Genomic DNA, 16,226 nt, shown 5'->3' with positions numbered 1-16,226 from the left:
AAAAACACGACACGAGGTAATGGACACGGTGTTCTGCATCAGTGGAATGATGATCAAAGGCATGAGCTATTGGATACACACATATAGGATTAAGTTAGTTTACAAGCACTATCTGGACTCAAGTCAGGAGTCCATGTTTTCCTAAATTGGCCATAAAACGAAAGCAAAAAAAAAAAAAAAAAGAAAGAAAGAACAAAATGACCAGAGACGTCAATGAGTCGATATAGTATATTTATTTAGATATATATTTGTATATACGAGACCGACTCGTAACAGTGTCCACTGCGTTTACCTGAGGACAGTGACTTTAAAGAGGTCCAGCATCTGCAAGTAATTGTAAAATGGGAAAAACAAAACAACGCAAGAATAAGATTTTAACACGTGGAGGTTTAAATGGTTTGAGGAGACAGATATAGTACCATGTTTGGTAAACTACTACATGCTGATGATAAAATTGTTAACATCACAGTGACTGGAATTAGCCTCCTTTACACTTGAAATACAGGAGCTTCAGTTTCGCATAAGCGGAACAAGACTCTTCAGTCAAAAGCTCTGCTGCTTGGCGGACTGTGACACATTGATTTGTCTCATAAAACTGTGTCGAAGTGGTCAGCTAGAGCACACATTGCACAGTGTTACAGAATCTGCTATAGACTGTCTAAGACGCAATTATCCCTTTTCTCCTGAAATTAATTGTGGTTCGCGAGCAATGGCAAGGAGACTCAGTGGCTAAAAGTGCGACCGAAGCGCTGCTCCAATCTTGTTTCAATTTCTGTCCTTTTTTGGCACAATTGGAGTAGCTTCCTCAGCTGTCATTTGCTAATTAAGTTTAGCAGGCGCATCAATGCCAGTCCTCTAAAGTGGGACACGGGCAGAGGTGGGCATTACAGGGCTTTTTTGGATTAGGTTGAGTTCAGGACCAGTTTTCCACTCCAAGTCTGGTTCTCTGTGCCACCCTGCACATTGAGGGGTAATGTTGTCCCAACAGGACATTCTTCCACCCCAGCACCACCCACATCCTGCCTCTGCAAGGCATCTCTTCACTCCCAGAAAGGGCACAAAGCTCATCTGCTTCCACAGCTATCCAGACTTTGATTTTGATTTGATATTACTGCAAGCGTTGCCTCGGTACAGCTACAGGCAACCTTTGCCAGCTACCCTTCCTGACAGGACAGATTACATTCTGTTTGGTAGCTTTGTTTTTACGTCATGTCTGCTTTTCTCACCTTTGGCTTTTATGTGCAAAAGCTACTTGAGCGAACGAGAAACCTGTACAGCAATAAACATCACAAAGGCTATCGCTAAAGACTAACTGGAAAAAGTTCATTCCAATTTGTATAAAAAGGGTAATTATACCCAATAAAGGTAAACAATGATACACATATATACCTGTATACTCCTTAATAATTCTCTGGGAATTACAACGTTCCTTTTCTTTCCTTGCTAGACACTGCTAAAAGAAACTGATTGATTTAAATATCAGTCTGATTCAGCAAACAGTGGTAATCTGAATATTGGTTAGAGTCAAGTCATCATATGTACAGAGGGTCTGTACTATGGCTCTGCTCCATTCATCATATAAAACAAAGGGCTACATAAAATACAATAAAACCTCTTTCAAAGACATGGCAACAGTATAACAAATACTAACAGCAATGTTTCATGACACATGTTCTGAACGACCTACCATAACAAATACCGACAACATAAAATTGATAATATGCACAGACAGCACGCTAAATAACAGTGATTACACAAGGAGAGACATCCAAAGGGCAAGTGACACATCATGTGTGATGAATTCCTTGAATCCAACACAGATAAATGTACTTAACATTCCTGTTTTCCTTCCTCAACAGAAAGGTAAACTCTCTCCACTGAAGCCATGCATACCATGAGGTGCATTTAATTCTTGCTTTCTAAGGCATGGAGCATTGGGTTCCTCAAAGGGATCCGGTAGCTCTCTGGACTGAGTCCTCAGTGTCCTTGCTGAGTATAAGTGAAACATGTCATAACAATTTTCTTTTCTTTTCTTTTTTTAATTTTTTTTTTTTTTTTAATTTTATTTGTTTTTAAAATCCTCACTGCATCTTCCCATCTAGCACCTTTTCCCTCTCACCCACGTCTGCAGCCATGGACTTCCAGTATCGATGGCAAGCCAACTCCAGCAGCTCCAGCCCTCCCACCAGCTTTTGCTGGGCCATATACACCCCCACCATGACCAGGCAGTAGAGCCTGAAAGGAGCCCAGAGCCACAGGCCAGTGAAACACAGAGCAATGAAGCAGCTCCAGTACAGCAGCGAGGCGGCTTTGATCAGAGACACTCGCGGCTCTGACTTACAAGGTGGCACACGAGCAACGCCGTCCCTGTCAAAGGCCCGCGGCTGGCCTGAGTAAAAGTCCCGCAGGCGGACCTCCTTCTCAGCCCAACGGTCTCGACACCAGGACTCCAGGTCGGCGGAAGAGGGAGGGAGAGAAGACACTGGATAGCGGCGGACGTGGAAGTGGATCTCCCGTGGGAAGTGGCCCAGGATGAGGTGGCGTTCTGTCTGAGGGATGTTCTTTGGGTACGCCACTGTGATATCATGGACGGCATCCAGGTTGTCTCCTGGGAAAAAGCACACAATTTGAAATGATCAAAGGGAGACGAATACCGTCTGATAAAATGATATTACAAACTAAAGCCAGAAAATTAGTTTTCAAGAATATACCTTTAACACATCGTAAAATACTCAACTTTCAATAGTCAAAGCTCCCAAACAGACACTTACTGTAACGTTGCAGTTGCACACATGACAGGTCACTGCAGGGAGAATTATTATAATCCCTTTTATACATCCACACTATTATTGAAACGGTATGATGCACCCTTCAAAATCCTGGTTCCTCAGTGCCATTACACGGGCACCTTTAATTATCCCGGGGGCTTGCTGCCTGAACACCACCATGAGCTCTGTAACGTCATCACTGATCTGCAGTGCCCTTACAACACTCGGGGGAGCTAAATGAAATATCAAAAGTACAGGATGACACCTGCCAGCACCTGCTCCTGTACACCGCGGTAAAAATAGAGCTGAGAGGGGCATAGTGGACTTGGACAATGACACCATGCACAGCATGTCAGGCAGTGGTGCAGAGAGAGGGAGTGGAGAAGTAGCTAAGTCCGATGATATCACAGTGATTCACAACACCTGCTTGGAGAGTTAGTGCCATGCTCAGCATCCAGGGGGGAGGATGGGAGGGGCAGGTGGGGTGTGGGGGTGGGGGGATGAGACAGTAGGGCCAGAGGTGCTATTTAAGACCTCTGGAGGACTGCCAGAATTAGCTCATAGAGAAACATGAGAATCTCTAGGGTGTTGTAATGGCTGGCAGTGGGATGAAACACAGGTCTGAGACTTTAAAGAATAACAGGTATGATCCCTCTACAAACAGCGTCAGTGGAAGAACTACAGTCACCGCGGTAGCGTTTTATTTTCCGTTGGTTTTGCCGAGAAAATGTTTCCATCTCGATGACAGGTTTTATGTCCTGTCTTGTTTTCATGTGAACAGATAATGCAACTCAACGAAAATGAATGAACACATAGCACAGGTCTGCCATCATGTTTAAGGGAGACGTGACATCATTTCAGAAGCTGTTGATGTGGATCAAGTCTAACCTTTTCGTAGTCTTTCCACGATGAAGGTGAATCCAGTAGTGCGGGGATGAAGCACGTACTCCATCTTGGGTAGGTTGTTCTGTGCAGCAAACACATCACTCTTCGCTCTTGTATTTTCTGCAGGAAACACACATTATACTCAATTGAACTGTATTTCGTTGTAGGTGAGAAGATAAAGCTATGCGTGATGTTTTTCTTATTTTACAATGACTAAAAATTACATTTCCATTTTTATCAGAATGATTATATTATGTAATTTAAAATAATGACAGTACAATTAAACAATATATGTAACTCAAATGGAGAGTAATTCAAAGACTCCTGATAAGCCAGCAGTATTAGTTGTCTGTTTAGATTAAGTTTGACTTGGCACTTATCAGCTGCTTCACTACAGAGAAGCTTAGATTTCTATTACAAAGACAAATTATCATGAAATCTACACCTTTTTTTTTTTTTTTAACAATGTACCCTTATTAACAAAAGTGGAACTTGACTGACAGGAGCTACATAATAATAGAATTTCAGAGCACTGTTATGAAACCAGCAGTAACACCAATAACAACATTGTTTACGGATAAGACCACCACGTCATAAATACATCCGTCAAAGACAAACACACGGTTTTAAAATCCACAGGGGGACACACACTGGAACGATGACCATTTATTAACCAAACATTCCTTGGGAACCTCTTGCAGGAACATGTAAACTATATCGTGACTCATTATTCATTATGTAACCAGCAGCTAATTCAAATGGACTTATGGGACAAAAGAATCCGAGACATACTTCTGTTGATCAGCCCTCTGCTCTCAAACAAAGCGGTGCCTTGTCTTTCTTATACAATCTTCTATTCTATTCACGAGTTCTGCAAGCTTCAAAAGGGGTCATGGATTTTTTTTTATTTATTTTTTTTAAACCTAAATGCAACCTGAGCTTAATCCTCTGAGCGTCTGCGTCTATATTAAGTATTAGGAGAGTAACGAACAGAACCACTTCCACATAAGACACGTAAACATACTGCATACATCCCCATGTTTCTTGCGTCAAATGAAGTGTTGGAAGTTTAAGAGGCTTAAACGCAGACGTGTGCACGTGCGAACACACACGCCGTGGTGCAAACATAACCAGAAGTGAAACAATATTCAAAGCCCTAAATCTGCCGGCCGATCGTGATGTAACTACACCGGACCCCTCGTGACATCATGATATGTGAAGAGAATTTAAGCTTCCCTGAGCAAAGCTACTCAGGACTTTGATTGGCTTAATTGTGCTCTGCAGGGGCTTTAGGTGCTGATGTCACTGCAGCTCGGACTGAAAGATCAGAGCATTGTTGCAGAAATAACCGTGTGTGTGTGTGTGTGTGTGTGTGTGTGTGTGTGTGGAGGGATTTAGGTTTGCCTTATCGCTTTGAAATTGTGTTTGCATGACGGTGTCAGTGCAAAGGCATAAGACAGGTGTAGGGCCCCACTGGGCTCTGGAAACTGGCTGCTGGGTAACAACATTCTGAGAATATCGACAGACAAATATCGGGCAAATTGTCCCAGGAGTGGACGGAGCGTCGCATTCTTTACTGCTCACCAGTGAGGTCTGTGCCCTCGGGGAACAGAAGAAGCTGCAGGGGCTCTCTGATGTCACAAAAATAGTCCAGCATGTTCCCCAAGTGCTTCTTGTCCTCCTCCCACCGACGCTGAATAAAGACAAAGCAGGCCACCTGCATTGCCCAACCTGCAAAGTACATTATAAAGTCTTTACATGTTTGACTGATTAGCTCTCACGCTCTGTTCTTCTTTCTCTATTCTTTCCCAAGACTTTTCTAAGCAGGAGCAGGCCGGGCTGAAGTTCAGCCTTTCCATCACACCTGCTAAATGCGCTGTTTACATCAAGTAAATTAGGTGATTGTCTTGCAGCTCTACATTTTCAAATGTACTGAACTTCTGTCTCAGTTTTAATGACTTTATTACAAGAAAACTACTTCGCCATGGTGATTTTGAAAAAAATGCTCTGCAAAGCATATTATATTATGGTATGCATAAGTGTGCTTGTGTGTAGGAAAGGGCAGGGCACCCACTGTATACCCACCAAAGCCAGGCACAGCCTTGAGTACAGCCTTGAGGCAGATCTTTTCCAGACGAAGGTAGCTGTACCTGAGCAGACAACACCAAAGGAACATCCAGTCCAGACGGGTACGGTGGTTCATGATGATCACACTTCGCTCCCCGGGAATGAAGCCGTCACCCGTTATCACCACTTTCACCCCAAACACAAGCTCCAGCAGGGACTGCAGATCAAGGATGAGGAGCCGAAATGGAGGGAGGATGAAAGAGAAAGTGCAAGGGAAGGGGGAAATGATCAAATAAATCGTCCTCTGAAACAGAGGTAAGTTCAGACCGTCTGGTACACAGAGATACAGGCCACGTAAAGGATAAGCTGGAGTACGCACCACAGGCAGGGTGAGCCACGTAGCAACGATTCGATCAGTGATCCAGCGGTACCACGCGGGAGACAACAGCATGAGAGGCAAAAATGGACCGAGCATGAAGACACTACCAAAGAAACTACCCAAAAACAGGGTCACCACGAAGTACAGGCCCCGCACCGACACAGCCATCTGTGGGAGATGAACAAGACGAGGTTAGTATAACTCAAAGCCAAATATATAGTGATGAGGAGTCAATGTGTGAGCAGAGGTTGCTGTATTAAGTCGGAGGATGAAAAATGATGACACGTGGAATTTTGTCATGATTTGGATCGCCACTATGGAAAGCAGACAAACAGGAGAAACTCTGTAACGTGAAGCAACTACGATTATCGACATCGTTATCAATAGCAAAGACTGCTGTTCTGTTGTTCCTCAGACATATTTTCCCACAAACAGTGGAAAATCCAGGGCAGACATTCCTAGCTGTGGAATGTAAATAGGGGAACCTTTCTGACTGTGGGAGACAAATTGTGGGTGCGTGGTCAGTAAATCAAGTGTGGCTGGAATTATTCACCGAGCAACAAAAAGGGGAGGTTTTGTGTTACGTCCTCTGACGTGATTAACATCAAAACTGGTGGTCAAATGTTGAGGCTATATCCAATGAAGCTCTACAATCTGCTCAGTAACTTCTAAGTGTAATCAGAATAATAGCTGCTTTGCCGTTTTCACAACTATACTACTGTAGCAGGGACATTATGCAGGATATATCTGCAATCAGAGATTTTTCTATATCATAGTAGCTATTCCTTCCTTATCAGAGGGTGTACTGGGCCATCAAAGACAATATTGTGGATAGAAAAGCAGGAAGAACAGACATTTTTTTCATTCAAAGTCTCAATTGATTTTTTTCTGATTGGGTTTTTTTTTTCTCCATATATATGAAAATTAGGATATTAATCTACAACAGCCTGACCAATTTGATTAGCCAATATTGGTTGATAACCGATATATTGGTATCCGTGTATATGCTGTAAGGTATGAAAACTTTTTTTTGTATAGAACATAATGCAGAAAAATACACTTTAGAAATTGCTCCTTTTTGTGTTGTTTTTTTTTTTTTTTTGTACAATTAATTTGAATTAGTACATACATACAAAGTGAAATCATCCCATACTCTATGATAATGTGAATGAACACCATTTAAGCAGGCTGAATGTTTATTATTCATGTTCACAACAGTAGCTGCAGCACGATAGAAATCCCCAACGGTCACTGGATCCCTGAGGGAAGTGAACTCAGCCTGTAATCTCTCTGAAATTCAAAACCAAGTAATGGCACCTTCAATTGTCCGTGACATATCTGATAAGTTAGAAGGGACTGAACATGCCAATCGTGGGGCTCTCTTGTCATTTCATTAACATCAGAGGTGACCGGTTTCCCGTGGTAACGTTACACTTATGGAACGTGTATCGTTTCAAAGCGCCCTCATAACCACGGTAAACCCACGCAGGTGTTGTCACTGAATTTGCCTGATCGGACCTCTTTGCAGGATTGTTTGTTTGACTGACATCTCCGTCACTCTCCTCTTCAATCTGTTGCACCTGTTTTCGATGTACCTCGGTGGTACACAGACTTTGGTGACCTCATGTAATTTCTAGTGTGGCTGCAGCAGGCCTGAGAGGAGGTTTAATTAGCCTGAATAATCTAAAACACCCGTGTTGGTGGGCATCGCCTACACCAACAACCACTAAGCGAAAATCCCTTTCCTGCCACAGGCCAGTGGAGCGCCACGCAGTGATACCAAGGCATCGAGTGCATTGTAGATGAATTGCACCTCACTTGGAAAGCTTAGGCAGGAAGTACAGGAAACGCTTAGATCCTGCCAGGGGATGTAAATGAGAATTTATAAAAGCTGAAATTCCCTTGTAAGGCAGCACATCACATCATGTAAAGTAGCCAAGGTTGTCCTTGTTAGCATTTGCATGACGACGGAGCATGTTGGGATCAAGTCAGATGGAAATCTAACCAGCATGCCATCCCAGGGTTTACCAGTGGTCAGGTACGTGAAAGCCTGGTTCAAAATTGTGAATCAAATTTCAAATATTTTGAGGTGTTGCACTTTTACATGATGTGACACAAACTTGATTTGGCAATCACTGATTCATGCAAGTTGCCTCTGACTGCAAAATAAGGAATGCGTAAGCACCAGGGCAGCATGGAAAACTAAAAATGCAAAGCTTTTTTTAAAGACAAGAATAGATTAGACAAACAGTAAGATTCACTCAAGCCTTGGCACTAAAGCAGGTAAATTACAAGGCAAGTACGCGGAGATGAAGTTTTAAAGGGGAAATACAGCGAGTCTTGATTTGATTATGCCCCGTCCTTGCTGACACACGGAGTCTGGGCTGGTACCACAGGAAACCACTTCCTCCAGCAGGTGTTTTCTTCACACCTTTCCACCTCAATTACTGTTATGATTGCGGAAGCCGATGGTTCAGACTACTTTCACCCAACACTCTCATCATCTTGCCCTTGTTGACACCCTCGGTGGCCCCCTGACGCAGCAGGTCTCCCGGCAGCAACCAAAGTGGCTGAAGGTGCATATATACAATGCAAGAAGTGTTTGCGTGCATGATTCTGCTGGCAGTAAGGGTTTAAGGGTTACTGGTTTTAACAATGGAAAATGTGAGGCATGAGAGGTGGGGAAACAAGCTTGCTCAGCACAATTGCCACAATTAGGCTGTGTCCCCACACACACATACACACACACACACACACACACACACACACACACTCAAAAACACACCCGTGGGTGGCTGCTGGAACAACCCCACGAGCCTATTCATACACTGCTCAAAAAAATAAAGGGAACACTTAAACAACACACTGTAACTCCAAGTCAATCACACTTCTGGGAAATCAACCTGTCCAGTTACGAAGCAACACTTGACTGTGAATCAATTTCACCTGCTGTTGTACAAATGGAACAGACAACAGGTGGAAATGAGGCAATTAGCAAGACAACCCCTATAATGGTTCTGCAGGTGGTGACCACAGACCATTTCTCTGTCCTCGTCCTTTCTGGCTGCTTTTTGGTCACTTTTGCATTTTGCCAGTGTCCTCACCACTAGAGGTAGCAGCATGAGGCGGTGTCTACAACCCACAGAAGTTGCTCAGGTAGCGCAGCTCGTCCAGGATGGCACATCAATGCACGCTGTGGCAAGTGTCTGTCAGCACGGTGTCAAGAGCACGGAGGAGATACCAGGAGACAGGCCAGTACACCAGGAGACGTGGAGGGGGGCCGTAGGAGGACAACAACCCAGCAGCGGGACCTCTATCTGCTCCTTTGTGCGAGGAGGAACAGGAGGAGCGCTGCCAGAGCCCTACAAAATGACCTCCAGCAGGCCGCTGATGTACATGTTTCTGCTCAAACTGTCAGAAACAGACTCCATGAGGGTGGTACGAGGGCCCCGCGTCCACAGCCCTCCATGTGCTGGCCAGAGGTACCCTGACTGCCATTAGGTACCGGGATGAGATCCTCAGACCCATTGTAAGACCAGATGCTGGTGCAGTGGGCCCCGGGTTCCTTCTGATGCAGGACAATGCTCGGCCTCATGTGGCTGGAGTGTGTCAGCAGTTCCTGCACGATGAAGGCATTGATGCCCGTTCCCCAGACCTGAATCCAATCCAGCGCATCTGGGACATCGTGTCTCGTTCCGTCCACCGACGCCACGTCGCACCGCAGACTGTCCAGGAGTGGACTGATGCTTTGATCCAGGTCTGGGAGGAGATCCCTCAGGAGAACATCCGTGGTCTCATCAGGAGCATGCCCAGGCGTTGTAGGGAGTGATACAGGCACGTGGAGGCCACACACACTACTGAGCCTCATTTTGACTTGTCTTGAGGAATCTCCACAGAAGTTGGATCAGCCTGTGATCTGATTTTTCCACTTTTATTTTGAGTATGATTCTGAATCCAGACCTCCATGGGATAATGATTTTGATTTCCATTGATCATTCTTATGTTATTTTGTTCTCAACACATTCCACTATGTAATGAATAAAGATTTTCAACTGGAATATTTCATTCATTGAGATCTAGGATGTGTTGTTTAAGTGTTCCCTTTATTTTGTTGAGCAGTGTACATGCAGCCAAATGGCATGACACACCTAGAGCCAGGGATGTGAGGTGGATGAAATTAAGAAAATTAACGTGTTAAATAAACATGTTATTCTTCCGCTTGGCATGGACACCAGGGAACACTATTTATACAAGGCATCCACGGAAACTTTTGTTTTCATACTCTAAGGCCAGCACCACTTGGGAGTTTGATTTAGTCCCATCCATTTGGTTGGTTTAACATTTATTTATTCACCATAGAAATGATCCTTGGAGCACTTCCCCAAACACAGCACCACACGCAACACACAGCATACTCATAGTCCAAGTCTGAATTCCCTGGCAATCAGTTTGCATTCCTAACTTTAAGCAGAGACCAGACATCCCAATAGACCAAAGCAGAGTGAAGAGGTCAAGCATGTCTAGGCTAAACAATGAGTGTGTGTGTGTGTGTGTAAGAGACAGACAGAGAGAGGAAGAATAAAATACGTAATGCTGTAAAAATTAACAGCAAATTGATTAAGTGCACATCTATTATACAACATTGAGGTAACTTGGAGAGAACAAACCTCCACCGGAGATGAACAACCTCTCCAACTTTTTGCGATTCCGAAAATACTGTCCCCATTCCTGATTGTTAAAATTGTTAAAAAGTCTTTTAAACATTCACTAAGTTCCACAGAAATCCTTCAACAACTTCAGTATCTCTTTGACTACCTGCAAAACTGAAATTCAAAAGTTGCACTGATCAACGATGCCAGGAGCAACCACTCGTCTCCATTGTCTCGGAGGAGAGGGAAACAGTACTGATAGGGGGCGATTCAAAACAATGTATAGCTGGTGTGCCAGAAAAGAAAAAAACTTTAAATTACTTCACACTATTGTGACAGTATCTCACCAAATGAGGTATTATTAAAAGGTAAAGCTGGACAACAAGCGAATTAATGACTTTTGAAGCAGGTGCATATCAGTTACATCAGTTACTGCTTTATGGACCTATCAAATCTATAATATCATTTAATTGAATTTCACTTGATGAAATCAGTATTTACATCAATACACAACAGACTACGTCACGCCTCGTTGATGCAAGATAAACAAAATCAATAAGTAGCTAATGGACCATTTGTACACTGCTCAAAAAAAAAAATAAAGAGAACACTTAAACACATCCTAGATCTCAATGAATGAAATATTCCAGTTGGAAATCTTTATTCATTACATAGTGGAATGTGTTGAGAACAAAATAATATAAGAATGATCAATGGAAATCAAAATCATTATCCCATGGAGGTCTGGATTCAGAATCATACTCAAAATAAAAGTGGAAAAATCAGATCATATGCTGATCCAACTTCTGTGGAGATTCCTCAAGACAAGTCAAAATGAGGCTCAGTAGTGTGTGTGGCCTCCACGTGCCTGTATCACTCCCTACAACGCCTGGGCATGCTCCTGATGAGACCACGGATGTTCTCCTGAGGGATCTCCTCCCAGACCTGGATCAAAGCATCAGTCCACTCCTGGACAGTCTGTGGTGCGACGTGGCGTCGGTGGACGGAACGAGACACGATGTCCCAGATGCGCTGGATTGGATTCAGGTCTGGGGAACGGGCAGGCCGGTCCGTAGCATCGATGCCTTCATCGTGCAGGAACTGCTGACACACTCCAGCCACACGAGGCCGAGCGTCGTCCTGCATCAGAAGGAACCCGGGGCCCACTGCACCAGCATCTGGTCTTACAATGGGTCTGAGGATCTCATCCCGGTACCTAATGGCAGTCAGGGTACCTCTGGCCAGCACATGGAGGGCTGTGGACGCGGGGCCCTCGTACCACCCTCATGGAGTCTGTTTCTGACAGTTTGAGCAGAAACATGCACATCAGCGGCCTGCTGGAGGTCATTTTGTAGGGCTCTGGCAGCGCTCCTCCTGTTCCTCCTCGCACAAAGGAGCAGATAGCGGTCCCGCTGCTGGGTTGTTGTCCCCCTCCACGTCTCCTGGTGTACCGGCCCGTCTCCCGGTGTCTCCTCCGTGCTCTTTGACACCGTGCCGACAAACCTCCGCGCGTTGATGTGCCATCCTGGACGAGCTGCACCACCCGAGCAACCTCTGCGGGTTGCAGACGCCGCCTCACGCTACTTACCTCTGGTGGTGAGGACACCGGCAAAAGTGACCAAAAAAAATTCACCCAGCAAGGGACGAGGACAGAGAAAACGGGTACACTGTGGTCACCGCCCCGCAGAACCGTCCCTGTGCTTATTTCACTTCCCACAGTCCCTGGGTGGAGCAAAGAGAGACAGGACTTTAACCAGAAAGACAACAACGGTTCGCCAACGTTCAACTTTGAGCGAAGAGATTTTTTTTTTTTCCATCATCCGTTTGTAAAACGCTGCTTCGTAAATAATTGACAGGTGAGAAACAAGTCACATACACGTCAGGACAACAACAAAAATTGCGCTTTTTTTTTTTTTTTTTTTTTTTCCCCCAGTGGCCGCGCTATCACCGCCCCGCCGGCTGAGAGTCGACGGGTCACCGGGAAGCGCACACACACACACACACACGCAGCGTATAAACAACGACGTATCGTGGGTGCTTCCTCCACCCTTTAAGGTGCGCTTCCTCCACCCTTTGAGGCGCGCTGTTACCTGCTGGGGGGTTTTTTGGCTGCGGTGCAGGTGACGTCTCGGTCGGGCCGACCTACGAGCGACAACGTGAAATGCTAACTGCTAAATGACAATGGGGGAAAAAAAACCAGCTTTAAGTTAAGAGCAACGTTAACCGGCGGTTGCAAAGTTACAACAACAACAACAACAACGAACAACCCACCTCGTGCGCTTTTTCTTCCGAGGTTTGTTTCGGGGTGCGCTTAAGTCACCAGAGCCTCCGATAAGTCCAAACAGTTGGTTGCGACATCGTTAAACTCAGCGAGCCAGCTAACGTCAGCTAACTGGTGGGGGGGAAAAAAGCCCATCAACAAGCGTCCGGTACCGGACCTCCGAGCTGCAGTCCGTCCGTCGCCCCGGATTTGTTCTTCCGCGAGGTGGTTAATCGGCAGGTCCGACGCGTCGCCTTCTTTGCGTGCCTTTTTTTTTTTTTTTTTTTACTTTTGCTGCCCGCCGTTAGCGCTTTGCTAGCGAAGACGACCTCTCGACTTTACCCCTCTCCGCGTGTCTTTGCAGCCGCGCGTCGACAGGGGGCGCTGTTTGCACAAAAGGGCTTTCCGTCACCGGGTAACTTGAGGGTGACAGGTAACCGCAGATGCGGCTTGTGAGAGCAGATTTTCCCAGGTGTGCCCTCGTGCAGAGTGCGCCGTGTAGATTTCACATGCTGATAGTGACTGTTTGTTGTATTTTAAGCAGAAGTCACACTTTTGCACGTGAAGTCTGAGTAGGATGTGCAGAGAGAAGGGGGGGGGGGGAAAAAGTACTTTTAATGATAGAAAAAGGATCCATACTACAATATTAGATGCTCAATGATACGTATTAGCCATGCATTGAAATTTTTAATGGGGCAAAAGGACTTAAAATATCAATGTAAAAGTGCAGAGAAATTATTAGTCACGTCTCAGGGATTTTATTGTTGGCTTTTTAGTACTTTATAGTATTGGATTCAATGCACTTTATTAAAAAAAAAAAAAAAAAAAAAAAAAAAATGCATCATTAGTGTTTTGTGGAAATTTGTTACGTGCAAAACACTGGTCAGGTGTCAAGTAAATGTAATGGAGTTACAAGTACGGTATTTCTCTTCAAACTGTAGTCTAGTAAAGTACCAACTACCTCAAAGTTGTAAGTGCAGCCCTTTATCATGAGCCTTTAAGCTTACTGCATGGAAAACAAAACAACAATTGCACAGTGTAAAGTCTTCAATCACCTCACAGGTGAGGATAAAGAGGTTCATTAGGACCCTTAACCTGTCAGAGCATCGTCATTTAAACATTTGTGACCAGGCGAGAATGGAAAAAAAAACACTCCTTTTAATCATTAAAACAGATTAACGATGAACGAACCCCTTGGTTGAAGTGTTTATAGACTTCACGTTGTTACGACGGACTCTGCCTACTTCACTTCAGCAAGTTTAACCTTTGCAGTGGCCTGAATGTCTTTAAATCACATTTGAAATCACCAAAATAAACATCCACCGATAGGTATGTCCATTTCTGTGACTATTTTGGTGCTCGCTAATCCACTTTTCCCAGCTTGAGTGGTTTTGCTCATGTTAGACTGTTCTTCCCCGAGATCCCTATGTTAGGAATATGTCAGAACTCATTCAGCATGGCACTGATGAATTCTTTTTGACTGAGTCCTCCAACATGGCCTTTTAAAGTAGTTTAAATCTCAGCATGTGTCATTTGTTTCTTTTACCCCCCAGTTATGAGCTGTTCTACTGTTACAAATTACCTCAGCATTCAGTGATGTGTGCGCGTGGATTGGTCAATGTGTCTGAGTGTATCCGAGCATGCACATGTACTCTCTGGTGTGTGTGAGTGAGGCAGAGACGGACTGACAGACAGGGTAAAAGAGAGAGTGCACTTAGTCAAACTCAAGACTTTTCCATGACCTGCTCCCTATGGCATGCACTCTATCTGAGAGACTGAGTGAACTGTATAGCTTTATCAGTATAAACTTCTCAAGGGTCAACGCATCACTTCAGAGGGGAACGGAAAAACTTTGCTTTGAAACAAACTCTCATTTTGGCAGCCTGGTGCCAGCTCACCTTCCAAAGAGCAGCATATCCACAAGATTAATGACGATTGTCCAAGATAATTTAGCAAAAGCAATATGATCAGGTAATCCGATTCCTTTTGGAAAATTCCAAGTATCAAAGCACTGTGGTAAAAAAAAAAAGAAGTCATATTAATTAATGGGAAAACACATGTTTGCTGATAAAAGACGACTTGGGAGGTAAGCCAAGTTCAGTGCTACTTTTTTCGAAATGAAAGTTAAGATCGAATTGAGTGATAAATGTCGACACCTGCAACAACATTAATTCATGTTAGACATGCCATTCCACTTACATAACTTCATGTGGGAGAGACAGAGTGACTTTGTTCGGGCATTGTACACTGTGCTTTGGTTTATTTTCAGTGGAGTCTATTGATAGCACTTTAATGAGGTTTTACTGAAGGAAAAAAAGCCAGTTGGTTTGTTTTTTATTTAACATTCTTGCCTCTGATGACCTGTTATGCTTTTTTAGTAGTTCAGAGAGGGGACGTGGCTGGTTTAACATGAGTCCTCTTCCCTTTCACTTCATTTCCACTTCACTTTGACAAGTCTCAGTTTTACACCTGTAACAACACACATTGTTGTAATCCCAGTTTTGCGTCTTCATTTCTGTGTTTATGTCCGTCTCTGTCCTCGTGTCCCGTCTCCTGTCTCTTTCCTCGATTTTTTTTTTTCCAACCTGGTATCTAAGCAATAAGGATTAGAGAGGGGCCACAAGTTGTCTATTTATATCAGCAACAATCTATGGAAGAGCAGCAGCCTGTGGCTTAGCACATTAACACACAAAACTACAACACAAAGCGGATGCCAACCGTCTTGTATTGATCAAAGCTGTAGAAGCTGGAGGATGGGACGCAGATGCACTTTACATCACCCTGTTAAACAGAGAATGAGTTCCGCAGGCTCAGACTTGTCGGCCCATATGTGCTGTGGCTGCAAATCCTGTAGCTGTATTGTGTCTTCTCTGATGAGGGTTGAGTATGCTTGACTCTGATTTAGTATTTTTTGAGGATCTGTTTTAAAAATCTATCACTATTTGTGGTCTTTTGTTAACGATTGTTGTATCACATGTTGCTGTGGGGGGGTTTCAGGAAATCTATAGCAGTCACATGTCATGTCTTTCTTTCTTTCACATTTCTTTCCATCCGTGTAGTTTGAGGTATCATCTGGAAAGTACCTTGGTTAAATTTTGTTAGGGCTTGATGACACAGAGCATGTTCACAAGTGTCATTTTTGCTACGGTTGCATTTGACCTTATCTAAATTGACCACCAAGAGAGGGAACCAGTCTTTAACCAATGATTTAACAATGT

At 44.1% G+C, this 16,226-nt stretch overlaps 1 protein-coding gene across 7 annotated transcripts; it reads right to left on the bottom strand.

Annotated features, from left to right (window-relative positions):
* Positions 1-218: 218 nt before the first annotated feature.
* Positions 219-13,364, bottom strand: lclat1 (lysocardiolipin acyltransferase 1). Of its 7 annotated transcripts, XM_069152524.1 has the most exons (8): positions 13,020-13,364; positions 12,839-12,916; positions 12,337-12,470; positions 6,100-6,267; positions 5,739-5,937; positions 5,238-5,384; positions 3,657-3,773; positions 219-2,608 (listed from the first exon to the last, which is right to left on the bottom strand). In XM_069152524.1, the coding sequence occupies exons 4-8, from the start codon at positions 6,265-6,267 to the stop codon at positions 2,082-2,084; spliced, it is 1,158 nt and encodes a 385-aa protein (XP_069008625.1). In that variant the 5' UTR covers positions 12,337-12,470; positions 12,839-12,916; positions 13,020-13,364; the 3' UTR covers positions 219-2,081. The 7 variants fall into 7 exon arrangements, with proteins under 7 accessions (XP_069008625.1, XP_069008624.1, XP_069008627.1 ...); XM_069152523.1 differs by lacking the exon at positions 12,839-12,916; XM_069152526.1 differs by lacking the exon at positions 12,337-12,470 and having other exon boundaries at positions 13,020-13,029.
* Between the last annotated feature and the right edge of the window lie 2,862 nt (positions 13,365-16,226).

The sequence above is a fragment of the Embiotoca jacksoni genome, unplaced genomic scaffold (assembly GCF_022577435.1).
Source record: "Embiotoca jacksoni isolate LCO1_2020_lvr unplaced genomic scaffold, fEmbJac1.0.p SCAF_18, whole genome shotgun sequence".
NCBI lineage: Eukaryota > Metazoa > Chordata > Actinopteri > Embiotocidae > Embiotoca > Embiotoca jacksoni.
This window is presented reverse-complemented; position numbering and strand designations above follow the sequence as displayed.